Source organism: Drosophila montana, unplaced genomic scaffold (assembly GCF_035044405.1).
Source record: "Drosophila montana isolate Dmon_TW-CO22-7 unplaced genomic scaffold, ASM3504440v1 contig_203_1, whole genome shotgun sequence".
Taxonomy (NCBI): domain Eukaryota; kingdom Metazoa; phylum Arthropoda; class Insecta; order Diptera; family Drosophilidae; genus Drosophila; species Drosophila montana.
Window position 1 is genome coordinate 174,902 of NW_026996956.1, and position 26,070 is coordinate 200,971.

Genomic DNA, 26,070 nt, shown 5'->3' on the forward strand with positions numbered 1-26,070 from the left:
AGCAACCACAAGATCCTCTGAACGAAACTGTCTGGAGCTGTTCAATTCTTGGGGCAGTGTTGGGGAATCTGACGTTTTGCGGTCTGCGCTTTATTTGGGTTGTACGAAAATAAATAATGAGCAATAGTCAAGCGTCAAGCGCCAAGCGCCAATGTTTTCTATCTGTCTGGTTGTCTGTCAAGCATATAAGAACGACAACGTTTTAATATGCTTTTATTAGCCAAGGCATTGGGAGGGATCCGCATCGGTCGTCGCCGTTCGGTCGGGGTAATTAGACTCCATTAGTGGCACTGGCAGACACTTCCTTGAAGCATTTGCTAGCACACACAAACACAAGCACACACACAGAGACGCATGTGCACAGAAATTGATGCAAAGTGCTCAGCTGTCTCCAGCTAGCTGTATTAGTATATATATCTTTGTATCTGTATCTGAATGTGAGTTATGGGCCCCATGTGCTAATGTTGATATGGGCTCATATGTGTGTGCTGGTGGCACTTGATGCGGCGCTCATAATTTTTGAGCCATTAGACAGCTTGGTGCATAAACTCATTAAAATGTACTTGAATGTCTCAAAATATGAGACGACGCGTTGCGAAGATGGAGGATGGAAGCGATGGCCATTTGGCGTCGCATTTGCTTAATTTGTCGAGCAGTGACAAATGACAAGGAGCAGCAAAGAGTCAGCACTCCCAGTCGTAACCTCCCTAAGCCCCAGACACATAGAGACATGTGCGCAATTTGACAGTTTGATGCGCAACAAGATGGATCGGCTTACAGCGACGATGGAGTCTGAATTGGAATTGAAGTAGGAGCTGGAGCTGGAGAGCTGCCGCCAGTTCTAGTGCACACATTACACAATTTGAGACAACTCAAGCAAACACTTGAGATTGCCGCCTCAGGGATGTGTCGACTGTTGCTGCAACATTCATGACTTTTGTTTGCGCTGCCAGCTAATGAAGATGTTGCACAGTAGCATCCATATTAGGTTATGCAAGCCCACTTGCCACATCTCAAGTATCTTGGCTAGTCAGTTAGGGATGGGTCAAGGTGTGGCAATAACGAGCATTTAAAGTCAGAGTGCAATATTATATAAAACATGCCGATTGAAATATTTTGTTTAAAACAAAAAAGGAAGGTTAAATTTGGCACGCCGAAGATTAAATACCCTAGAAAAACTACTTACTTTTAGACCGATCGTTCCTATACATCCGATGTTGATAAGATTCAAGTGAATGGAGCATAGCGAAACTAACTAATGCCAAATTTGGTTCCTATGGCAGCTATATGATATAGTAGTCCGATGTTGATAAGATGCTGCATATATGTATGGAGCATAGTGAAACTAATAAATGCAGAGCTTGATAAACATACAAGAAACAATTATGTCTATGACAGCTAAAAGATATGGTGGTCCGAACCGGCCGGTTCCTGCATATGACTGCAACAGGCAGTCGGACCTATTTTTCTCGTTGCTTTTACGGTTTGGGCTGTTATTTGTTCATCGTTAAAGTGATTCAGTACAAAATCTTTAAAATATGTACAAATGGAACAATGATGATAATATTTTGCAAAGAATATACAACCTGCAACAGAATGTTGATCCTAAGCAACATTACATGACGATAGCTTAAAAGCTGAGAAACTATTTTCCATAGCTAAAGACAAACTGACAGATGTACGGAACAGATTTACAAGGCTAAATGGATTCGGCTCGTAATACTAGTCAGCATTTATATGCTGTATGTCTACTTCTATAAACTTGGAACCTCAAATACAATCTATACAAATATACATAAAAACTAAATCAGTCACATACTATGGGATACGCAATTTTAATAGCTTCGGTGTTTACAATCATTATGAAATTTTCGGTGCATATGTATAAATGGCCCGAATATGGCTAGATGGACTGACTTTGTTCTCCTAATCAAGAATATATATGCTTCATAGGATTGGATGCTTCCTCCTGTCAGTTACATAAATTCGCACAGAACTGCAATTTTTACCCATTTTCAATGGGTTCAGGGTATAAAAATCCTTTTATATACGCTTTGATCCGATCATTTAATTTGTAAAAGAATAAAACAAATAGAGAACGGCCACCTGCTTGCCATTGTTAAACTAGATCATATATACCAGGACAGATATTAACAGTTAGTCAAGAACAAGATAGTATCTCTTATAAATACAAAATATTTAAAACTATGCATTTATATATACGAATTAAAACGATATACGAAAACTATAACTTTTATAAACTCATTCCGTATGTCATTAAGCCCAGTTAAGTATACTGATTCATTGCTGGTGTTTCCTAAAGTCAAGTTGGAATTTGCAGCAGCAAATGAGTCACGATAATTCTGAACTTTGCAAAATCTGTCTTCAAGTTCCATCAAGTAGCCCTTATCGGTGCTTATATTCATGTAGGGTCTACGCTAAAGAACGACAGACACAGGTCGCATGAATCACAGCTAAATTCCGAGCACCCTATGCTATCTGACCAATCAAGGTAATTCAATAGATATAAATGTAACCAATGGTATCAATGTTGTGTGCATATAAATTCACTTGAATTTGGTCATTTAAGTCAGTTTGGCGCAGCCTACGAATCGAACGAACTTAATAAAAGTAAATAAAATGGCAATAGGGCAACCTACCCCGGATACCCATATAGAAGTTGTAAGCACTTCTCGACCTCAGAGCAGGTTCAACTGCTGTGTTAATCGTCAGAGGCTGCACTCGATTATTACAGGTAAATTTAGAAATTAACTCTGGATATTTTTGAAAATTGACGATGAGTTAGACTTTTAGACATCCAAAACAGACATCCCTTCTAACCTACTGCACTACCAGGCACTTTAATGGAACAATTTTCCGCTATTAACCTCAACCCCGTGTGTCAGAACCGCAGCTATCATTAGCGCAACAAGCATCATTAGAAAAAAATATAAATTTTATTTAACACTCGTATTTTTTACAGGAATGGTAATCTTTTCCTATGGCGGTATGGGCATGGCTCAGGGCCTTGGATGGAATAGGTACACAGGCATCGCCGACTCCTATCAATTTGAGTTCAGTTGGTTCATTGGCGTCATCATTGGAGCTATATTGAGTGCCCTCGCTTTTGTTCACGTGCCCAAGTTCTATTTCTATGTGAGTTGCAGAATTAAAGATCATGTCTAAGGTTACCCGATGCCAATGGTTCTGATCTATCTAGGCTCTGGCAATTGTGATGCAGCTGATCGATGCCATTATCTGTGTGAGTGCCCCATATAACTATGAAGCAATGGTTGCAGCTCGGTATATTGGAGGCATTGCCATTGGCTTCATTACGGTACCCTTTATAATACACAATTCGGAAGTGGCGCCAAGCAATGCCCGTGGCAAGTGGTGCGCCGTGGAGCAGTCCGGCCTGGGATTGGGCATAGCTATACAGGTGATCATGGACTCAATGTGGAACCCGGCCTTATCTATCGGAAACAACCAAGTGCATGGCATCATTGGAATCGTTTTTGCTATTATTGCCATTGCCATATTAATGCTATCGGTTGAATCGCCTATCTTCCAATTGCGCCGGAATGATTACGTAAAGGCAAACACATGCCAATGGGAGCTGATGGACAAAAACGCAACCTCAGAGGATCACAATGAAGCCCTCGAAGAAAACAAGCGCTATGTGTCGGAGGGCTCACACGAGAGCTTAGGCCATGATCTATCCGCCTCCATGATTCCATTTATCAAAATGTTCTTCTGTCGCTGCCTTGTGGCGTTCAGCTTCTCGGCGCCGCTCACCAAGACAATCATAGCGAGCAGCGTTGTTTGGAAAGGCACCATGTACAGTTGGCCGATCATCGTATGGAGAATCTTGCGCTGGATCGGAACGCTCGTTGCCATATTAGTTATGGACAAGCTGGGACGCAAGCTCCTCTCAATGGTAGGTCTTGTATGCATGGCGGGCTTGATGCTGGGCATGGCCGGCATCTATTCCAACTGGTCTAACACTTTCAGCCCATACTACATGGCACAGGTTTGTCGCATTTCTATGGTATTCCAAATGTTTGCTGGCCTCTTCGTCGCATGCACGCCCGCTTACATGGGAGAGGCGTTCCCCATGCGAGTCAAGCCCTTCATGATTGCCCTTATTGTGTGCATTGAGCAAGTGATCCATATCATTGTGATTGTCACATTCGACCGGAATCCCTACTGCTTCTTCCAGTACTATTTGAGTGTTGGTATTATCCTGCTTATAAGTATGCTTATCCTTTTGGCGATGCTACCGGAGACGCGAAAAATGACGTTGCGACAGGCGGGCTACCGCTTCCGTCGCCTGCATGACATCTGGGCCCACTAGGGAGGAGCTGACATAGAAGCAACTGTACCTCAATAAAACTTTAAAGATGTCTAATTATATCTGTACATACATTTTTGAAATTATATTTAAAGCTAAGAAATCTAATTTTAAGTTTTATTAAGATCAAGTAGGTATAATTAAGCAATTTTGCGGTTAAATTGACCGCTTAAATTGTGTTAAATTTCGAGAAGATGAAATTAATATAAACAAAACTATTTTAAAACAACAAGCACTTCTGCTTAAAGGTAAAATAAGTAGTTCTTTGAATAATACTTCTACCTCTATATATGAAAATGTTTGTCCTGACAACGCGTAGCCCAAACCGTAAATCCTTTCTGAAATTCTATCAACTTGTGTTCCAGTTTATTTTCTATGATCTATATGAGAATGCATCTGATACGTGTTTCATATTTTTGGCATAATTCACCCATTTTGAAGGGAAAACAACTGCGATTTATTTAATGTATGCCCCATAGATATGCTGCTATATTACTTCAGTTTTCTATCATTGAATGCTCGGCATGTCTGTGCGAGGCGATGAGGCGATGTCAAGATGTATGTTCGGCTGAAGGTTGCTGCGAGTTCAAGTTCGTGTATCCCCTATTCGGGCACTCCCGACAAGAGCACTTTTATTTGGTTTGTATATATTTTGTGATACCTATATGGATGAGGAATATTCAAAGCATTTGCATTGATTAGATTCGCTTTAACTTTCTGATCGATTAAGACTAGGACAAGAAATGTATGGCTCAGCCCATGACCGTGTACAACGATTTGCGCTGATTCAGCAAAGGTGTCCCCCAGAAGAACACAATAACTCAACGTTTTCCATGAGTCACAAATCTTATGCCCAAAACTCCATTTGTCCTCTTATGAATGCGTGAGTAAATGCAGCTCGCAAATTTTTGACTGCCTACCAACTGTTATCAGCATTCATTTTTCATGTGGGGACTACGCTTAAGAAGGGCCGGACCAAAACGAATGAATCACGATCATATCTCACCTGTTAACGGTGGGTGGCCCACAGAGCAATGAACACGAAATTTGTGTGTATCTATAAATTGATTAAAATATCTATAATATCAAAAAAAATATGTAGATAACGCATTCTTTGCCATGCTAATAAACACACCCAAAATGTTCCAATTTTAAATTAGTTTTGCTCAAACGTTTAGCGGTTTTAGTTTGCATCGCCAGCGAGTTGCATAAGTGGGCAAAATGACGGCCACCTATATAACCACGGGCCAAGCACCCCCTTTGCAGACGACCTTTATAGTTACAAATGCGGAGCAGCCCCCACAAACCACTTACGTCGAGATCATCGAAGATCCACGGGCCCAACGCAGCTACAACCGCTGGACAAATAAGCACAGTGCTCACTCCGCAACCTTTGGTAAGTTCTTCAAATGCTGGAACACTGAAGCCCAGTGAAAAATCGAAGAATGCCTATAGTTCCTGCTAAGAAATAATGATATTCTTTTTGGCAATTTTTCATAATTACATTCTAGAAGTTCATTCTTTTAAATGCAAAATTCATGCGAATCCAAACATTAGTTCGATTATATTTATGTACAACCATTTGCTAGAGCATTTGACTAAAATAAATAGAGTCCGATATTATGTAATCCGTTTAGTTTTACAGTAATAACTGCTTATTTTCATCAAGGTGACCAACTATTAAATTAATTAACACACCACCGCTTTTTATAAGCACTGAGGATTCCAATGCCGTTTTAGTAACATTTATAAATACAAATTCTTATAGGACTCCTATTATTTACCTATGGCGGAATGGATATGGCTCAAGGTCTACAGTGGAATCTGAATACAGCGGTTACGAACACCTACGAGTTCGAATTCAGCTGGTTCGTCGGGGTCATTATTGGAGCTGTCGTGGCAGCTCTGACAGTGACCCACGTACCAAAAAGATATTTCTATGTGAGTTGCAGAACTTATATCTACAAAAACTTGACCTCTAATGACTCAACCTTCTGTAGCTCTTGGGAGGAGTGATGCTGTTTATCGATGCGGTTATCTTTGTAAGTGCGCCGTACGACTATTCTCCGATAGTGGCCGCTCGCTATGTGGGCGGAGTGGGCATTGGACTCATCACGGTGGCCTTCATCATACACAACTCGGAAGTAACTCTAGGCAGCTCCCGTGGTAAATGGTGTGGCTTGGAGCAGTTTGGCTTGGCGCTGGGCATACTTATTCAGGTGCTCATGGATTCACAGTGGAACTTCAAGTCCAGCATTGGAATTAATACGGCACATGGAATCATTGGCATTATCTTTTCCGTTATAGCCACGGGCTCCGTGGCTGTGTCAGTTGAATCACCCATCTTTTACCTCCGCAACAATAATGAGGATGCAGCGCGGAGCTGTCAGACTCAGCTCTTAGGTACCACGGCGCCAACAGAGGTATTCAATGCGATCTTTGACGAAGACAAACGCTACGTAATGGAAGGCACAAGCCAAAGTTTCGGGGCACAGTTCTCTGCCTCCCTAATGCCCTTCATCAAAATGATCTTCAGTCGCTGCCTTGTAGCGTTTACTTTCTCAGTGCCGCTCAGCCTAACCATGTTAGGGAGCACACTTATTTGGAAGAAATCCATCTACAGCTGGCCAATGATTTTGTGGAGTATTTTGCGCTTCATTGGGGTGCTCTTGGCCATTGGCGTCGTGGATAAGCTTGGACGCAAGTTCGTCTCGCTGCTGGGACTGCTGTGCATGGCGGCTCTTATGCTGGCCCTGGCAGGCATCCTCTCACATGAGACATACTTTTCAAATACATACTTCATGTCGCAGGTGTCTCGCATCTCAATGGCTTTCCAGTTCTTTGCTGGCCTGTTCGTTATTAGCACACCGGCATACTTGGGCGAGGCGTTTCCCATGCGGGTCAAGCCTTTCTTCATTGGACTGGTTGTCTGTCTTGAGCAAGTTATTCACATCATTGTGATTGTCACATTCGGGAAGAGCTCGGACAGCTACTTCCAATACTTTGTGGGTGTGGGCATTATACTGGTAGTCAGTCTGATCATTTTTGGCGCGGTGATGCCGGAAACACGCGGCCTATCGCTCCGACAGGCGGGTGAACGTTTTAGCCGAGTACATGATGTGATGTCCTACTAATGTTAAACATTTGGTCTAATCTTAAGCACTTTTTAACTAATTCGTAGACAGTATGGTGGCTTGTAAACTTTTAATACCCTAATAAGATAGTATCTTCTAAATACTGTTAATGAATGATCAACTATAAACCGCTTTAGCATTTAAAACCAATAAACGATCTAGATAATTAATGAGTTTATATCGATATATAGCAAAATATATAAATTTATTAGCTAGAACATTTATATTTACATGGTTTTTTGCCAAACAACGCAGAATTGTTAATGGCAAGGGACAGAACCTGGCAAAAATGAATCAAAGCCAAAGCTCTGCTGCCACCTATCAACACTCAACTGGCCAAGGGGCCAGTAAAAACCACCGAACACATGCTGATTACACTATGTATACATTATCTATAATTAGATACTGATATCGCAGTTTTCTTAACCATATAAATATAAAAAAAAGTCAATTTGAAGTCAGTTACGACGTAGCCCTTATATCGATCGAACCTTAATCTAATCAGATAAATAAGTGAACGAAATGACTATCACCTATGTTACCTCAAAGGACCCCATAACGCCTGTAAGGCAGACCACCTATATAACCACGGATCCTGCTGCTTTACCAACACAAACCACCTACATTAATGTGATTAACACTCCTCGACCCCAGACCAATCGATGGGCCAACAAGCAGAAAACTCACACAGCAACAGCAGGTGAGCACAAGAATCACGGCTACAAGGCCAAAAAACTTTTTCTATGGTTCAGTTCACGGTTTAAGCCAATGCCAATCTGTAAACTCAGGATTTAGTTCGAGCCTTCACATTTTTAAATTTATTATACATAGTTTTAGTTTATTATCTTTCATATTATTATTCAATGGAATTTGTTAAATTTAAATATTGTGATGTGATAAAGGCTTTAGAACAGCCCAAAGAAATTGACGGTTAGGTTCACGGTTCAAACCAACTACCTGCCTTTTCTACAATCCTGAAAAAATGCAAACCTTGGTTTGTTATATAATTTCAAATTGCAATGAAACAATCCAATTTAAATGTGATTTGTTCCCAATAATTGGTAACAAACAAACGAAATTCCCGGCTGAATGTGGTTTGCAGCCTTCTTCCTTATACAAATTATATATAGGAGGAGAAAAAAAATGATTTTAAGCCGTGTCAATTTTGTAAAATAGATATTCTACTTTTGTTCAACTAATGCGGATAAAGTTTCGATTTTTGGTAAATACACGCAGAAAATGCTACCTCAACCCGGCTCAATTCAATATCGGCTCACAAAAACAGAAACATCCCAAGGATCATTGCTAAATATATATTTATAGGTATATATAATAAAGAATACAGCTGAATAACTTTTCTATCTTTATACGATACCTGATAATATTATCATACTTAAACTTCAAGCTGAAATTGATTGTCTTTTCGTATCGTTTATATGTATATTAAAAAACAAACAAATTTATGTATATTCTCTAATACATCCGTACCTTAAAAATATACGATCATTCAATTTCGCATCCTTTCTGTATAAATTTAAGTGGGGGCTGCACAACAAATTTTTCTAGGAAGCTTTTTTAAACAAATTGTAAAAAAAACCCCCAACCGCTTATTGATATATACAAAAAAAGATATCTAAAAATCATTTTGTACAAGCTTACATATGACTAATGAATATTATTTTTTGTTTTCGTGGAGTTTTTTTAGAGCGTAGTAAGCTACCCTTAATAGGGTTAATTTGATTTAGAATATGATTCTAAGGTATTGGCAAACTAAAGGGGCTTCATAATGGAACGGAAGGCGACTAATGTTATGTAAAATTAATAATTGTGCCGTGAATAAACCATGTAGTGCTCTATTATATGGGAGGAAATGAACACTATTTCGTATGACATTAACAGCTATAATTTTTAAAAGTTTTCTTTAGTATCTTTTTTAAAACTTTTTGGGCTACAGATATGTTGTCGAGTATACATTAATCTCTATATATAAAACTGTTTGTCCTGACTGACTGACTGACTGACTGACTGACTGACTGACTGATTGGTGATCAACGCACAGCCCAAACCGTAAGAGCTAGGAAGCTGAAATTTTCACTGTAGCTACCTTATGTGATGTAGGTGCACGTTAAGACGGGGTTTCGGGAAATTCCACTCGCAAGTGTGGAAAAATAGCGAAAAACGTTTGTATGTAACTTTTTTGTTTACTATCCGATCGGCCCCAAACTTATTTTCAAAGATCTTTGTTCAAATTCATTTGAGGGGTGTTTCGCACTTTTCGGAAAACCCATTCCTCCTTGGTGGAAATGGAGGTCAAAGATTTGGTGGGTGACGTTTCGCGCTCAAATTTATTTCCAGTGATCTATATGAAAAATCATTTGAGACGTGTTTCTCACTTTTCGCAGAATTCAAACTTCTTCGGGGGGAATGCGATTTAAAGATTTTTTGGGCGGCGTTTTAAGTTGTGTCCGATTTGCTTCAAACTTATTTTTAAAGCTCTTCATAAGAACTTAATAAGTACGTATTTCAGCGATTTGGAAAATTCCACCCGCAACAGTGGTAAATTGGCGGAAAAAGGTTGTATGAAAGTTTTTTGTTTATCATCCGATCGGCCCCAAATTCATATTTAAAGATCTATGTTTAAATTCATTTAATGGGTGTTTCATTTTTTTTGAAAAATCCATTCTTCCTTGGTGGAAATGGAGGTCAAAGATTTGGTGGGTGACGTTTCGCACTCAAATTCATTTCCAGAGATCTATTAGAAAAATCATTTGAGACGTGTTTCACATTTCTCGCAAAATCTAAACTCCTTCGGTGGAAAATGCATTTTTAAGATTTTTTTGGTGAATTTTAAGAGTTTTCCGATTTGCATAAAAGTTGTTTGATTCCCGTCCGATCAGTTTTAAAATCATTTTCAAAGCTTTTTTGATTTTATAACATACGTGCCACGGGCAAGGCCGGGTGATACCCGCTAGTTTCGAATAAATTTCTTTCTCACATTGAAAATTGAAATACCTTAAAAGCGAAGTTTTGTAGAAAAAATCAAGTTTGTTAGTTTTTGTTTTCACAGTTTTGCTAAAAATGTGTACAAAACATTAAACAAGTACATTTCGTTTACAGGCATTCTCTTGTTTGCCTATGGCGGAATGGATATGGCCCAGAGCCTTAACTGGAATCTACAAACAAACATTGCGAATACTCATGAGTTGGAGTTCAGTTGGTTCATTGGCGTCATTATTGGGGCTCTTGTAGCATCATTGTCTGTTACCCATGTGCCCAAGTGGTGTTTCTATGTGAGTAGTGCAGCAGAATACATATGATAAGCCTAGACCTATGCTAATGATTCCAATTTGTTAAGTCGTTAGGCGGATTGATGCAGATGATTGATGCAATCATCTTTGTGAGTGCACCATACAACTACACTTCGATAGTGGCCGCTCGCTACGTGGGCGGAGCAGGCATTGGTCTCATCACCGTTGCGTTTATCATACACAACTCGGAGGTGGCGACACGCAGCACCCGTGGACTTTGGTGTGGCCTAGAGCAGTACGGCTTGGCGCTGGGCATCGCTATCCAGGTGATCATTGACTCACAGTGGGACACATATTCATACGTCGGAGTCAATTGCTCCCATGGCATTTTTGGAATTGTGTTCTCATTAATTGCTACGGGATCTGTGGCCATGTCAGTGGAGTCGCCTATTTTCTATCTAAGCAAAAACGATGAGGAAAAGGCGCGCTCATGCCAGTGGATGCTCCTGCCCAACTCGGCTTCCACTGAAGCCTGCAATGAAGCCCTTGACGAAGCTAAACGGTACGTGTCTGCCAGTACAAGCCAGAGCTTCGGTGCAGAACTGGTCGGTTCCATAACGCCCTTCATCAAAATGATCTTCAGTCGCTGCCTTGTGGCGTTCACCTTCTCATTACCCTTGAGCTATTTGATGGAAATTAGCACATTTGACTCTCAAGGATCCCTAAACTGGCCCATTATTCTGTGGGGCATTTTGCGTTGGATTGGCACGATCTTTACCATAGCTCTGGTGGATAAGCTGGGACGCAAGTTCATTTCGCTGCTGGGTTTGCTTTGCATGGCGGCTCTGATGCTGGGAATGGCGGGCATCTTATCGCACTCACTTAACGTATATTATATGCACCAGGTGTGCTGCATATCTATGGCGTTTCAGTTCTTTGCCGGCCTCTACGTTGCCTGCACGCCCACATACTTGGGCGAGGCGTTTCCTTTGCGGGTAAAGGCCATCCTCATTGGCCTGATTGTGTGCATCGAGCAAGTGATCCACATTATTGTGATTGTAACATTTGCAAAGAAGTCGGACTACTTCCACTACTTCTTGGCCGTGGGCATTATCCTGGCAGTCGCTATAATCATCTTTGCTGTCCTGATGCCCGAGACGCGAGGCCTTACGCTCCGACAGACGAGCGAACGCTTCCGACGAGTTCATGATGTTATGGCCTACTAAGGGCGACCTTTCCTCAAGACATTAAAGCCACAAGACAATACAATGGTTCTCAATGATTGACGGCTTTTATCTCGACTACACATGTATGAATTATACATGTATGAAAATAAAGTATTGTATATCAGATTTGACCACTGGCTCGTTTTATTTGAATACTCATTCCAAACTCAAAATATATCGGTTTTGTCCGGCTCTCTGTCTAAATACTCTGCATAGAAAGTAGATACTTAAAACTTGAAACATAAACTTGTGCATTCCCATGTCAGATAAAGTGTTACGATTATATGGCTGAGCCCTCTTCTATCTATGTTGCACAGTTATAGAGATGGAGTACCTAAATTTTTAATAAAGACAAACGATGAGCTCCTTTCAGAATTGATTCAAAAATAAATTCCCTGCGTCTAGTGCGGGCATGGTGAATCGGGTTAATCAGCCCGTGTTCAGCTGTTATTGGACTATGAACGAGTATTACACAGTCGGTTGCACCCGACTGCAACATTTTTATTTGTTTGCTTCTCCCATTTTGCTCGCAGCTGTTTCATTTTTTTGACTTTTATTAAAATTTATGCCTTCTCGAATGTTTAATGCTGTTAATTTTCACACAACGCAGCCAATGAAGACTATTTTTATAAGCTTGCGGTCGTTGCGGTTTTTTCTCTTTCTTTTTTGACTCTATTGTAAACTAATTTATGTCTCCGCTGGATGTGCGAGCGGGATAAACTTCCTTGGTCTTGTGAATTATGTGGCATTATTTTCGACTCGTAGAGCTTTATAGTTCGTTTAGCAGCAATGTCGGCTCAGGCCAGCTTGTACTAATTTTGACACATTTTTGTCTTTCTGTGAAGTTTGTTTTGAAATCGAAAATGCTGTTCTTAATTTGCTGCCCACATTTTATGTGTTTACTTCACATTAATGGATCTACTAGTTTTCATTCATAATTTAAAATGCTTCTTTAATCATTTCTGTTCCCTTCTTTTAAACACAATAATGCTTGGCTAGAAGCCGCAAAAAAGAATCAAATGTGACAGCAATTTAGTATGGAACTAACCGTACATGAATATCAATAGTCTAGTCTCTATGTAAACTAGGATAAGTCTGGCAAGATTTAACCAATATATCATATGGCTGCTTCAAAACTCATGTTTTTTGTACTTAAGGCATCTTCCCCAATTGCCCAACATTATGGCATAAACTTGCTAACATTGGACTATTACATCATACAGCTCTCTCTCCCCCGCTGTCTCTGTCTAGTACCTCAGCACTCTAAGTATATTGGGTAAAGTCTCCTGCAGGTAACTATTACTTCCTGCCAGTTACAAGCTAAGTTTAACAGCAACACATTGAATAAAAGTTGAATAAAATACGCACATTTCAAGAAGTTGCCTGATTGCGATTGCTAGGCTGTGGACAAAGGGGCCTTCGAGACAAATGCCTCATGAACAACAATAAGACGCATTACATGCATCACAATTGAAATTATTGTGATTGGTCGTAAGACAGATGCTGCTCTCTACCAAGAAAGCAGCCCATTACCGTGCGCAGAAATGCGCATAAAATATCTTCAAGATACAAACCTAATGAAAGAATGGCAATAAAGCACAATTTTAGCCAGCCACTGGCCGGCCACTAGCATTTGCCAAACGCCTCAGCATGGCTGAGAAAAGTATTCAATGCCCTTTAATGGTCCACACACAGCCAAGATGCTGGCCAAGATAGGGGGAAATCTGCTGGCGAATTGAATTGAATCGACAAGCTGCAAAATGCGTGCAAAAATGTTGCTTAGCCCGATGTTTTCCAGCTTTCCCAAGCCCCAAGTAAATTAAATGCATGTTCGTGATTTTGCACCTTAATTAATATCGTCGCCAAGTGACGTCTCTACGTGGTGACAGGTCAACCCCCAATGTGGCGATGTCATGTGTCATCGCATGCCGCTTCCTGCCTCCCTAGGATGGGTGTAATTGCTCGACGCATAAAGGTCAGTGAATTGAAAGGAATCGAACGACTGTGTGAAGGATACTGCGTTTAATTGACCAAATGTGCGACAACACGGAATAGAATAAAATTGCATAAAGCTGCAGTCAACTACATTAGAAAATAAATTCAAACATGCAATATTCTTAAGAATATTCCACATGATGAAAAGCGTTTAAAGACTTTCAATGTGCAAAGAGGTTCCAATCACTTATAGTAAGCATATAACATTTGATATAACTTACTTGATGTTACGCTTTATGAATTTTGTGTTCTTCAATTTCGCAAATCTGAAAGATTAAAACAAATAGAAAAAATTTGAATTTTAAAAACATTTTGTATTTGTATTTGTCATTTTTGTGTACTTAGATACAAAAACCACCCGAAAAGTCTCTGGAATATACGATAAATAATTTACAAAAAGCACAACAAATAAAATCCCACAAGTTTTTTTTAAGCCATTATCCACTAAAATATGGTCAAAAATGGATATAATTGTGTCTTAAGGCATCTCAAACCTGATGAAATATTTTTGAATTCGCATAATTAAAACGAATATAAATGACTTTATTTAACGTATTTAAAGCTTTTAAACTTGATAATTGTCAGAAGCTGCGTGTAATATTTATTAGACTCGAGAACTTTACCCTGTTGTGCAAATGTGTACGAACCTTAAAAGATTAAAGAGCTTTCTATAAATATAACAATTAACAGAATCCTATAGCGAGCTAGTATTTTATGGCAATTCGGGTCTAAGGTACAATACTTTTGAACTTTGGCTTACTTCGCATTGACACATTTCGCACCTGCTTCAAACGAATTGTAAAAAAACGCGCAATGTGAGCCTTAAATGATTGATAGTTGGGCTGAATGACGGAGCGAATGACTAAGTGAGTAAGTGACGAAGTCGGTAAAATGTTGACAGAGTCCATGACCCAATACACAGGCGCTTTCCACTGGCTACAACATCTCCATCTGTCAGCTGTCAGTTTCGCACGCTGGCAGGCTCTGAACTTGGTATTTTAATTGAGTTTCGAGTTCACAAAACTCGTCTAGTTGTAACTGCGAACTAAGATTTATGCGATTTTCTCGCGCCACTTGCCTGCCGTTCAACCAAGTAATAAAACGCGCCTTAGGCCTTTAACCAGCCGAACCATTATGCACTTTCGCAAAGAGTGTTCACACTCAGAAGCACAGTTTGCAAGAAAGATTTTTTATTGAAATACCCTAACATGCATACATATGTTAAGTGTCTTTAAGTAAAGAACATTATTAGTTAACATTATTGACATTAGTCAAATATTAAGTAATGCTTGTAAATTGTAGATCAAAATGTCAATGTAACTACATATGTATACATTGATAATAAAAAAGCGTTAGAGAACTTAATTTTTAACCGATTCTTCCCATATAACATTATGCTTAAGTTATATAGATGATGATATAGATATCAATCAATAATATAAATATAATAGGTTATGGGTTCAGAAATGTCTTCTTCTATGCCTTACACATACCGTTACCAGATTATAATGGCCTCTTCTACGGTATACCAACAGTTAATTGAGTAAAGCATCAACTGCTTGTATACTAAATACTAAATAGAAAGGAATGGAAGAGTATGTAAGTTTCGGCGTTAAAAATGAAATTTATGCTTTCTGGTTAAGGTGCAAGCTCGTTTAGCTTTTATTGAACAAACAGCAGAAGTAGCAGCTGCCGCGATGAATTGGTTTTTATGGCTTTGCTGCAACGCTGCGTATGCGCAATGTCTGCCCCGACTCGCCTTTAGCCTAGTTTGTTTTTCCGCTGTTAGTTTCTGTTATCATTAACACCTTTCGTTGTTGCTAATACTTGCTTTGTTCATTTGACATGCAAATTAGAAAAGCGGGGCTGAGGAATTTCGGATACGAAAAAAGTTCGAGCGTGCCTAGCCAACCTTGTCCTTCGTGCGAATCAATCGACGCGAATGAAATTTGAAACAAGTGTCTCCCTGCCTTACTATCAGTACTATCATGCGCATTGCGTATACGTAGCGTCTACCTATGCAAACAAACAAATAAACGACCGTAAATAACTTAAAGTGAGCTATAGAAAAGTGAGTGGCTCGCTCGTCGGCTTGTTTGTTTCTCGCTGGCTCGACAAACACACAGACAAGCATGTAAATAAACATTTAAAGAGCAAACAGAGAGCGAAAAAAAATATATATATACATATATATGAACTGTTTTGATTGCAGGTAAATAGCCAGAAGACAACAGCATTGAGACTGGTTGCTGCAGCTTCTCATTATTGATAGCTGTCCATTTATCATGCCGACTATTTTATCTATATTTCACCCACCCTTGCCCAAACACCTGATAAGCGTTCCAAAAGTCAACGATCTTGAGCTTGGTGTCGTATTGCCCACTTTTTCAGCTGATACTTGAACGATATGGAATTGCTCACAGCACTATTTATAGAATAGAATGACTATGGAACAGGTAGTTGCATGATTTCATACACCCAAATGAGCAATGCAAACAAATAAGCAAATGGAATGGCAAAAATGCTATACTTAACGCTTCACTGGACAAATGGGAGGGGTGTTTAACTAAAGAGATTGCATAAACCGGCATGGGAATCAAATGGCTAAAGTTACGCCCCACTGGGGCGAAACAGCTTACGATGGGTGTGGAAAAGCAGAAAAGGAATGCTAACATACTTTTCATCAATGCATCTTAGTGTACAAATTAAATTCTGAATTTTAAAATGCTTCTGTTGTAAATATTGAACATTTTCATTTTAATATTGAATCACTATAAGTTTGTATAGTTAAAATAATTGAACCAATCAAAATATAATTAATTCAATATGAAGCTTATTGTGGCATCTCCCCAATCATGTAATAGACTTCAAATAAAATGAATTTAATCTGCGATTTAAGTAAATATATTTTATATTTTATATTGAAACAATAGAAATAGTACAAATTTACATTTAATCATAACCTTATACCAAATGGCAATCTATCTATCCACAAAATGAAATGTTTATAATATTTCTAGATGAGTAAGATACCCTCGATTTAATTTTATATAATTATAAACATGTATGCATATAATGCAATTTCTATCTAGATTTGCGTCTGTTAATGTGAATAAGTTGTTTTTTTCACATAGTAAAGCATTATCTGCTCAGATTTAAAACACCCCGTTTTTATGATTACAAGAAGAGTAAGAGACCATTGATTGAATGCCAGATCTGCGCATAAATTATAATCAAAAGCAATTCCGATACAATTGCAACAAGTTATTAATTGATTTTGTTACTGGGACATAATAACGCACAAAGTTAAATTAATTATTCAATACTGAACATTGGAAAAATCAGTGAAATTTTGTATACCACGGCTACTATTGTATTTGGCATGTTCGTGAGCAATTGTCGGCCTTTTGTGAAAGACCTGTCCCTTGTTGCTAATGTGTAGCATGACATGGGAAAATGTCATTGACTCGGTTACCTTTTGTGCTTTTGACTTTGACAAAATGCTGGCATACTTATTATAGAACATGTACAAAGACAAAACAGTTTCTGGGTCTGTAAATGATATATCTGATTCGATTTATCACAGCCATTCGAAGACTTTGGTCTTTGGATAAGCAATTATTCTAAGCGCACATTCTATTACAATTCTGATATTTGTAAAAACCTAAAAGAAGTTTCTTATTTAGGCAGATAATAGCGGCAGTTATAAATCATAAATGAGTCAACGTATAATAGGTATTAATGTTTATTTATATGATAGGCTTCTTTTATTATTCCATACGGTATGTCATTGTGCTTTTATAGTACAGACGAATTCGTTGATTTTACTTTTCTATGAAATAAGTCCCTTATTGACTAATTTTACTAGATTATAATGGTACGCGCTGTTTTATCAATTATCAGTAACTAGCTGGTATTCTCGCCCGTCGAAATTTTAAATCTACCCTTACTGACTTGAACTCCACGTTTTAAGTCTTATTTTACATAGAAATATGAGAATGATCTATTCAATTAGGAACCATTCATACCATATTTAAAATCGCTAAAATACGTATTAACTATGTTCTCAAGTATATGTTTGAAGGCCATGAAGAAAAAAATTAAAACTTCGCACACCACATCTTTAACCCCCATTACTCCTAAGGAGGGATGGTTTTTCCGAAAAGTGTAAAACAGTTCGGATGGTAAAAACAAATATTTCATATAGCCGTTTACCGACAGTTTCCCACACTCACGGATAGAATTTTCCTGTCATACCGTGCACCTTCACCATATAAGGTAGCGACAGTCAAAATTACGGGCATTCAAACAATTTTAAAAATAGAGAAAGAGAGATAGAAATTAATAAGAGATAGTAATACCGCTGTTATTAATACTTTCGATGCTTCTGCTTTAACTTATAAGCACTTTTTATTAATTAAGTTTTCTAAATAAACTAAAACCTGAATCTTTTTTTCTGACTCAACCAAGCAAACATAAAGAAAATATAATATATTAATTTCCAAAAAACATCAATTAAATTCTATTAGCAACCAATTAACAATAAAAAACTCATGTGGTTTTCCGTGAATACCACCGAAACGTAAAGCAGCAAAAAAATCTATGGAAAATTCTTAAATTGTGCATTCAACTTCCGCAAGAAATTCAGTCAGAACATTTATAATTATTATTTATTTTTATGTGTTTAATGGGCAAAACCAAATGAAAAATGTGCAAACTCGGCGCGAATCGCATGTGTTGAAAAGCAGCGCCAACTATCCGAATGTATCTGTATACAATATCTGTATCTCTATATATAAGTACGTGTGCATGTTGATTTTGCTAAATGAACTCAAGATTGCGGGCGCCATGATTAATGATTCCAAATATATTGCGCTACATTGAACAGAAAACCCAAAGCGTGCCGGTTGAAAGGTCCATTGAAGAAGCTCACCTCGCCAATGTTAATTAAAAATATTTCTGGGAATTTTACGAAGCGACTTTTGACAGCAGCACTTTGTCAGTACAAAATTATTATTCTACAGCTTGAAGTGGTTTTTTTGAGATTTTCACATTAAAAGTGGCAGCAATGAACGAAATATTTTTAATTATTTGACTGTTTATTGTTAATCAAAATTTATTTGTTGCCATTTAAAAGAGTTTAGTGTTTTACTCATATTCTTTAAAACAGAGCTAATATTAGTTACCTTTGTAGTTACAACCATTTTAACCTATTTGGTTAAAAACAAATATTAACACCCATACAAAATGAAAGAGAGTGAAGCTATCGAAGCAATATACCAATAAAAACAAACTAAGAAAAACATTGGAGTTAAATATTTATAACAAAGCTGCAAACCGGATTGCCCAAAAAAATTAAAAAATACTGCATTATTAACAAATTTGAAACATATACTTTATCTCTCAATTTAACATAATTACAAAAGAAGATTTTCATTTGTAAAAAATTAAATAATTTAAACAATTTATTTACGAACCGAGACAATTTTGGCCTACAGCCAAAAAATTATAAAATTCGCTTATATTTATACGAAAATGTTGTAATTAATATTTTTGTACAATTCTTTGTCACTAGCTACTGGGTATTCAGATGGATTGTTCTAGGCAGTCTTTTCTTTTCCAGTTATAACAGTATGTGTGTTAAACATAATTTTTGTATCCCAGCCGCATTCGCTTTTCATTGCCCGTTGCATCCTGGCCCGGCCGGGTCGGACTGGGTCTGGCTCGCTTTGGTTTGCTCTCATTTTGCTTTTTTTCACGCTTATTATGTGTTTTGTAATTTTTTTCTTTTTTAGTTTAAATGCTGTCAGACAGGATTTTCCACTTTGCTGCAGTCGGCGTCGTCACTGCTGCGACTCTTGCTGCTGCAGCTTTGGCGCGTTTTTTCAACTCATCATGCAGCAGGAATCCGCATCCGAAACCGCTGCTCATATTGGCCTCAGTGCAGACAGTGCACCCCAGGCTGCGCCTGCATTCTATTTGTTGGCTTGTTTTGCCCGCAATCCGCTGCAGCTGGCGTGGTCATTCAGGTTAATGCCGCCTTTATTCATAGTTCTAAGCGCATTATGCGGGATGTTTTGCTCAAAATATTAGCAAAATTATGTTAATCCCTCCCCCCTCCGAGGGGAACGTTGAATAAGTAATCTACCCTCCCCCGGCTGCCGCGCCGGCGCAGGCTCATTATGATGCGCTTCATTACCGATACGAGTTGAATTATTTTAATAGCCACTGCAATTACGTGCGTTCACGTATATGTATTCGCATGTATATCTGTTTATGTATGCATATAATTACCAACCCCACCTTTCGCGGGACTCTATTGTCGCTATTGCGCGCAGCAGAGTCTTCTTTATGGCTTTGCGCGTTTTTCAGCAGCTCTTTAAACTCGCCTTGCGGCTAGCCAAGCACTGGGCTGGCCACAGAAATTGCATGCTAAGTACTAAAATGCCCTACAATTTGTTGCTGAGCACGCGTCAATGGCATTGTGGCCATAATTTCTGTAATCGTTTCCAACGCTTCATAAAAAGTATAACAATAATTTTAATCCTGAGAACATTTCCTAATTATACTATCGACATTTTTGTAGGTCAATAAAAATGTAAATGCTTTATCTAACAAATTAAAAGAATTTGAATTTAGTAGGTACTTAAAATTTACTGAGTACTTGGCATATACATAAGCTATCTTAAAAACAGTGTAAGCCAGTTCATATTGAATTCTTACAAAACAATCATGTATTAGATGAATTTTTGGAAATCAGTTTGAAGCCTATCGGATAAAACTTAATACTGCCGATGAGATAAATTCTATTTTCCACCTAGGCGATTTCGTGAAAAGTGTGAATTTTCCTAAAGATTGTGTAAATACGCTTATACCTGAAACGTTGCCATTCAAACTTTAAAGAAGAGTTCCTTGCAAGGGGCGTTAATTTTTTAAGATACATTTTCCCAAAGATCTTTGGAAATTAGTTTAGAGCAAATCTGATGGCTAACAAGAAAGTTTCATACAAACGCTTAAAGCTATTTTTCCACACTTGCTAGTGGAAAACCCACCCCACCCTATATGCTGATTAACGTAAAACATTTAAGCTTTTTAGTTCTAACGGGTTGGGGTGTCAGTGCGGACATATGTAAGGCACTAACTTTTATTTTAAGGACCCAAAATTCTACAATTAGTAATTAAAATTTATATGATTCAAATATTTATAATTTTAGATTTATTCGATGGTGTATATGTGTTTTTGCTTAAAATAATTATTTATATACATTGTATAGAAATATTAAATAATAAGCAACGCGGAAAAAAAAAACAGAAATACATTATACTCTCTTTAGCCAATTTTAATTGGGAGCAGGGTATAGCAAGAATAAACATTTAAATATTAAACGCGTGTTTCGCAAGCCGCCCGCCCACCGTCGGCCACATACCTTTCTAGTTTGTGTCCCAAAATAGACTCTAATATATTTTTATTAAAATATTCAACAATAACAAACTGACTAACGCCAGCTTCTTACCGACAGCCTTATCAATTGGCTCAACAAATGAAAAAAGAAAAAACAAAAACTTAAATTGATTCCAAACTAATTAGTGGCTGTCAAGTCATGCAGCTAAAGAGTATTAATGCAGAGATACGTATGTTAATTGAGACTTGTTATTAAAATACATAACAAGCTGCTGGTGCCATTAAATATTCATTCACAAAGTGTCACACAATATGCAACCGGTTAAAGTCGCGTTCAAAACGCGCGCGTCGCAATTAAATGGCGCCCAAAACGCGTGCATCGTTGCCATCGCATGTGGCGCTTTTATAGCTATATTTAAATGTGCGCAAGTCTCCATATGAGCATTAGCTATTGTTGCCAATGAGTGAGCTAGTATTGGACTGGAGCTTGGCTGGACAAGTGGAGCCGGTTAATAGGAAATGCAAATGAGAGCCAGCTGCAAAGACAATGGTCGGCGCTTAGCGGGCTTGTTAGCCAATTAGTTGTTGTTTAATGCGTGTGGCACCAGTTCTGAGGACAGCTTGATGGATTGCCTATCCCAATCGGGTTGCACAAATCTGTCATTCGTTCGATCATTCATTCGTCAGCCCAAGCTGTTGCCAAAGGTCTGGTTGCGGTAAGAGTTTGGTACAGAACGCCCCTAATAGATGCTGACCAAATTTTCTGTTTTGGGCAGGCCAAGCAAAACCAGTTTCATAGTTTGCCGGCACGCCTCATCTGTCGTCTGTAATAAGCCCCAGCCGAAAAAGGCTTGGAGAAATTTTTGCAGTCAAAACAATTAAGACAGCCTGGCGGGGCTCTTACAACTTGTTGCCGCCTCACCGGACCACCGACATGCCGGAAAAACAGTTGTCAGGCTCTCTTGGTCGGGCCTGGCTCTAGCTCGGTCTCTAACTTTCCGGCTTTGGTTGGGTTAGTTGCAGCGTGAAAAGTAAAAAGTGTGTAATTAAATGCGTTGATAGTTGCCCCACGGGAAATGCGACAAGCGAAACAAAGTAATGAAAATACACAACGAAGAACTAGGCAAAGTTTTAATGCTCTTTAGAATTTTCTGAAGTCTAGCTGGAAAACTGCACAGCTCTAATTAAAAACCACATATGACTGTTTATTTAAGGCTTAATTAAATAATTTTGAATCATTAATGAAAAATCATATTTATATTTACTTCGATAATTATAGTTTTATAAGAAGTGGGATTATCACAAATATGTCATAAACAAATATACAAATTATAATAAGCTCAAACGTCGTGCTGTTTTTTAATGAAATTAAATACCCTAACACTTAAATATATTTAGTTAAGAAATAGATTTGCACTGTACTAACTCAAACGAGTAAGAGGTTCTAGTCGAGAGCTCCCGACTAGGGGATACCCTGAACCCTCTTCTTTCAACACCAATGCAGATCGCGCTACGCACTCGTTTGCTTAGTAGTAATAAAGAAAAATGAAACAAGAAATAAAATGTTTCCCTTGACAGGGTTCGAGCTCGCAACTAACCGCACCACCTGTCGCCGCCCCTACTGAAGAGCCACACCAATAATTGAGTTTTAACGAGAAAAAAAACCAATGAAAATAGAAGAACAGAAAACTATACAGTCGCAATTGCAATGCTGTTGATATAATTCAAAGCAGACGCGCATGAATGTGTGTGTGTGTACATGTATACAGAAATTCTTGAAATTTGCGCTACCCGATGCTTACACATGCGCACATAACTTCTGTGTTTCTTAACCGATCTTAATAAAATTTTCGACATTACATCTTATTGTAGAATAGATTATAGAATATTTGTTGTATTTGTACACAAGTTGGATAATTAACTTGATTTATAGCTGTGTGGTGGTAGCGGGAAGGGGGAGGGGGAGTATAACATTAAAGATACTTGATATATATATCTACTATTCTAGAAGCTACATGTCAAGTTTGGTGACTCTAGCTTATATTATTTACCAAAATTTTTAACAATTACTTGGAAACGGGGCAAGTTATCGATTATCTGAAACAAACTCGATCTGCGCATGGACTAGGAGGACCTACAGCTAAAATTTCAAGTCTCTAGCTCTTATAGGTTCTGAGATCCTTGCGTTCATACATACGGACAGACAGACGGACATGGCTAGATCGACTCGGCTGTTGATGCTGATCAAGAATATATATATTTTATGGGGTCGGAGATGCTTCCTTCTGCCTGTTACATACATTTGCACAAATACATTATACCTTTTTTACCCATTTTCAATGGGTTCAGGGTATAAAAATTCAACTAAAGCCTGATTGTTGCGAATCAGAATAAAATAAGAGTGTTTTAGCTTTAGCTGTTTATACTTAAAAATGTTGAGTCCTTTGTTCCTTATATTATCTTTAAAATTTCATTACATGCGTTGCCAACTGCGATGCTTTGTTGATGGACCCAACCAAACGCGGTGGTAGAGCACAAACAACAGCAATTAACATAAATTGCGTACGCGATGCGGCTCATTGACTTTTAAAGGGTTTTCTATAGTTCGGGCTCGCATTTGGGACAGCTGCCCGTCAATCATTCGCACAAATGAACTCTGACATTTCCGTGGAGGAGGCACGGCACAAAAAATGAGGCATTGCCGCCAAATTTTTTGTTTTAAATTGCGCTTTTTGTCCGTGTGACGCACCTGTCGCAATGACGAACAGTTTGGCTGAACTGGTCCGTACGACATACGGCATGGGCGCGATAAGCATCGTCTAAACAACAAAAGATTAACACGCCGGAAAAGCACAGTGCCCAGATGGACAGGTCAGATTAGAGACGCATGCGACCGATGCAACAAAAATGGCCACACACAAACAGAAGCAACAAAAGAGAGCGACACCAGGTACGTAAATGGACGTAGCTAGACATGCTGGCGGTTTGTGTTGATCTTACCACAAGGATGCAAGTAGCCGCCAACTCATCACATATCTTTGAGATCAAGTTACAGCCACACGGCAGACACCCAAGTGTTATTCGGCGATTTCAAATATGCTTAATTCTTAAGGTTGGTATACGCACCTTTTGTCTGACAGGTGTGCTGTCCTTGTTGTTGTATATAAGTATTTGTTTGTCTTAAGTAATTATTGTAGTCACTGACTAAAATTCACTTTCATTTTCTGCTTTTTAGGTTTATTTTTGTTAGCCTGAAATTTTAATGGAAATAATAAACTCAATTAACCCGGCGAATGGAGTAATAAAAGAACACGATCGTCTTTCCAACGATGGCCATAAATCATTTAATCAATGAATGTCCATAAAAAAAGCCGCCCATTATGCGAGCTCTTGATAGGCACGACAAGGGGCAGTCGCAGTGAAGGCCAAACAAATGCCTAAAATCCCAAACCGTTGATAATTCCACCTCCACTTCCAAGCCCACTGCTCATCCGTGTTGCCGGTCGCCCACACGCCGCGCACGCCGCTTAGCTGATCTGGCGAGCACCAATGCACTTTACGTTATTAATAACAAGTTCGTATATAGTACATATTTACACACACATATGCGTGATATTTGAAAAGCCCGCGGCAATTGTGAATGCATTTATTGTGATGCCACAAACAAGCGCATTGACAACTGACAGCATGGGCGCAACGACGAGCACATTGCTAACCGTTTTGCAAACTAATCACTTGTTACTTCTCGGTTTTTGGCGCAATTTTTGCAACTCCACATAGCACACGTACTTTTTGAGTATTGTTGTAGTTTTATGGTCGCGACAAGAAATCGTATTTTTGTAGCATGCTCATTGCCTCGAGGCCGTCCGCGTCACAACCGCTATGTTCGGTGTTTTGCTTGCGACTGCCCGAGCTGAACGTACGATTGCCGATGTATTTGATTTTTGCGCGGGTAATATCGATATATCTTCGTGTTCGATAAATCCGCTCTGATACACCTTACATTATGTTAACCGACACTGTTAATTTTTTAAACTAAGGAAATCAATAGAATTGCTAAAAGTTTTTAGATTTAACTATTATACAAATAGAGATTAAACAACTCTTTTAGAACTTTATGGGTAATCATGGAAATTTTCAATTTATTTTATAAGAATTAGAACTCATGAATTTATATAAAAACATTCGGAATTTAAATTTTTATTATGAAAATTAAAATTAAAAATCGAAACACACTGAAACGAATATATGCCGAGCTTGACCGTTATATTGTAAACAAAAAAGGTTAATTTTCTTCATTTTCCATCTATCATTCCTATGCTAGCTTTATGCCATACTAGTTAAACTCCGCATGTGTACTGTCTGCAACAAAAAGACGGTCTTGGATGATTTGAATCTGATGGAAAATATATATTGATTATAAAGTCGGATGTATTCTACACATTTCAAGATAAAATTACCATTAAAAAACCATGCTTTGGTTCAGGTTAATGCTGTTTCTTGCTGCCAACCAACATCTCTAACTTTCATTTAACATATTTTGAATCGTGTTTTATTTAATTTTTAGCAGACCAATGGTTTAAAATTGTTTAACTTACAATTACACCAAAGAAATTTAAATGCTAAATTACTGTCTTGGTTTTTTTTAAAGTAATGTATGAATACTCTTTCAATTTCTTCAAGTAATAATTAATTTAAAATTCTTATTTTTACA

The 26,070-nt window shown here is 38.3% G+C and overlaps 4 protein-coding genes across 7 annotated transcripts in view; 3 read left to right on the top strand and 1 right to left on the bottom strand.

The window, feature by feature from the left end:
- Sulf1 (Extracellular sulfatase Sulf1) overlaps positions 1 to 25,259 on the bottom strand; it is a 42,230-nt gene extending 16,971 nt beyond the window's left edge. Inside the window, exons 1-3 of one of the 3 annotated variants that reach the window (XM_064679533.1) lie at positions 25,146 to 25,259; positions 24,483 to 24,607; positions 14,176 to 14,220 (exon numbers count right to left, since the gene is read on the bottom strand). The gene's annotated coding sequence lies outside the window, so the exon portion shown is untranslated. Of the gene's footprint in view, positions 1 to 14,175; positions 14,221 to 24,482; positions 24,772 to 25,072 lie in introns of those variants that run through there. The other 2 variants (XM_064679532.1, XM_064679534.1) reach the window with 2 other exon arrangements.
- On the top strand, positions 2,592 to 4,431 carry LOC135426452 (proton myo-inositol cotransporter hmit-1.3-like). 2 transcript variants are annotated; one of them, XM_064679538.1, is made up of 4 exons: positions 2,592 to 2,755; positions 2,984 to 3,156; positions 3,221 to 3,937; positions 4,031 to 4,431. In XM_064679538.1, exons 1-4 carry the CDS (start codon positions 2,641 to 2,643, stop codon positions 4,352 to 4,354), a joined length of 1,329 nt encoding a protein of 442 aa, XP_064535608.1. In that variant the 5' UTR covers positions 2,592 to 2,640; the 3' UTR covers positions 4,355 to 4,431. The 2 variants fall into 2 exon arrangements, with proteins under 2 accessions (XP_064535608.1, XP_064535606.1); XM_064679536.1 differs by having other exon boundaries at positions 2,594 to 2,755; positions 3,221 to 4,428.
- On the top strand, positions 5,573 to 7,485 carry LOC135426412 (uncharacterized). The gene is made up of 4 exons (XM_064679480.1): positions 5,573 to 5,781; positions 5,989 to 6,020; positions 6,120 to 6,292; positions 6,352 to 7,485. The coding sequence occupies exons 1-4, from the start codon at positions 5,573 to 5,575 to the stop codon at positions 7,483 to 7,485; spliced, it is 1,548 nt and encodes a 515-aa protein (XP_064535550.1).
- On the top strand, positions 7,971 to 12,090 carry LOC135426454 (uncharacterized). Its single transcript, XM_064679540.1, has 3 exons — positions 7,971 to 8,185; positions 10,603 to 10,775; positions 10,841 to 12,090. The coding sequence occupies exons 1-3, from the start codon at positions 8,008 to 8,010 to the stop codon at positions 11,957 to 11,959; spliced, it is 1,470 nt and encodes a 489-aa protein (XP_064535610.1). The 5' UTR covers positions 7,971 to 8,007; the 3' UTR covers positions 11,960 to 12,090.
- Positions 25,260 to 26,070: the final 811 nt, after the last annotated feature.

What these genes read in the sequence shown, in the direction of transcription:
- LOC135426452 (XM_064679536.1), top strand. Translation starts at nt 2,641, where the DNA reads ATGGCAATAGGGCAACCTACCCCGGATACCCATATAGAAGTTGTAAGC. An exon ending in GCTGCACTCGATTATTACAG is followed by an intron (nt 2,756 to 2,983) that starts GTAAATTTAGAA and finishes TATTTTTTACAG; the next exon opens with GAATGGTAATCTTTTCCTAT. An exon ending in TGCCCAAGTTCTATTTCTAT is followed by an intron (nt 3,157 to 3,220) that starts GTGAGTTGCAGA and finishes TGATCTATCTAG; the next exon opens with GCTCTGGCAATTGTGATGCA.
- LOC135426412 (XM_064679480.1), top strand. Translation starts at nt 5,573, where the DNA reads ATGACGGCCACCTATATAACCACGGGCCAAGCACCCCCTTTGCAGACG. An exon ending in TGCTGGAACACTGAAGCCCA is followed by an intron (nt 5,782 to 5,988) that starts GTGAAAAATCGA and finishes TAATCCGTTTAG; the next exon opens with TTTTACAGTAATAACTGCTT. An exon ending in TACCAAAAAGATATTTCTAT is followed by an intron (nt 6,293 to 6,351) that starts GTGAGTTGCAGA and finishes AACCTTCTGTAG; the next exon opens with CTCTTGGGAGGAGTGATGCT.
- LOC135426454 (XM_064679540.1), top strand. Translation starts at nt 8,008, where the DNA reads ATGACTATCACCTATGTTACCTCAAAGGACCCCATAACGCCTGTAAGG. An exon ending in AACTCACACAGCAACAGCAG is followed by an intron (nt 8,186 to 10,602) that starts GTGAGCACAAGA and finishes TTTCGTTTACAG; the next exon opens with GCATTCTCTTGTTTGCCTAT. An exon ending in TGCCCAAGTGGTGTTTCTAT is followed by an intron (nt 10,776 to 10,840) that starts GTGAGTAGTGCA and finishes CAATTTGTTAAG; the next exon opens with TCGTTAGGCGGATTGATGCA.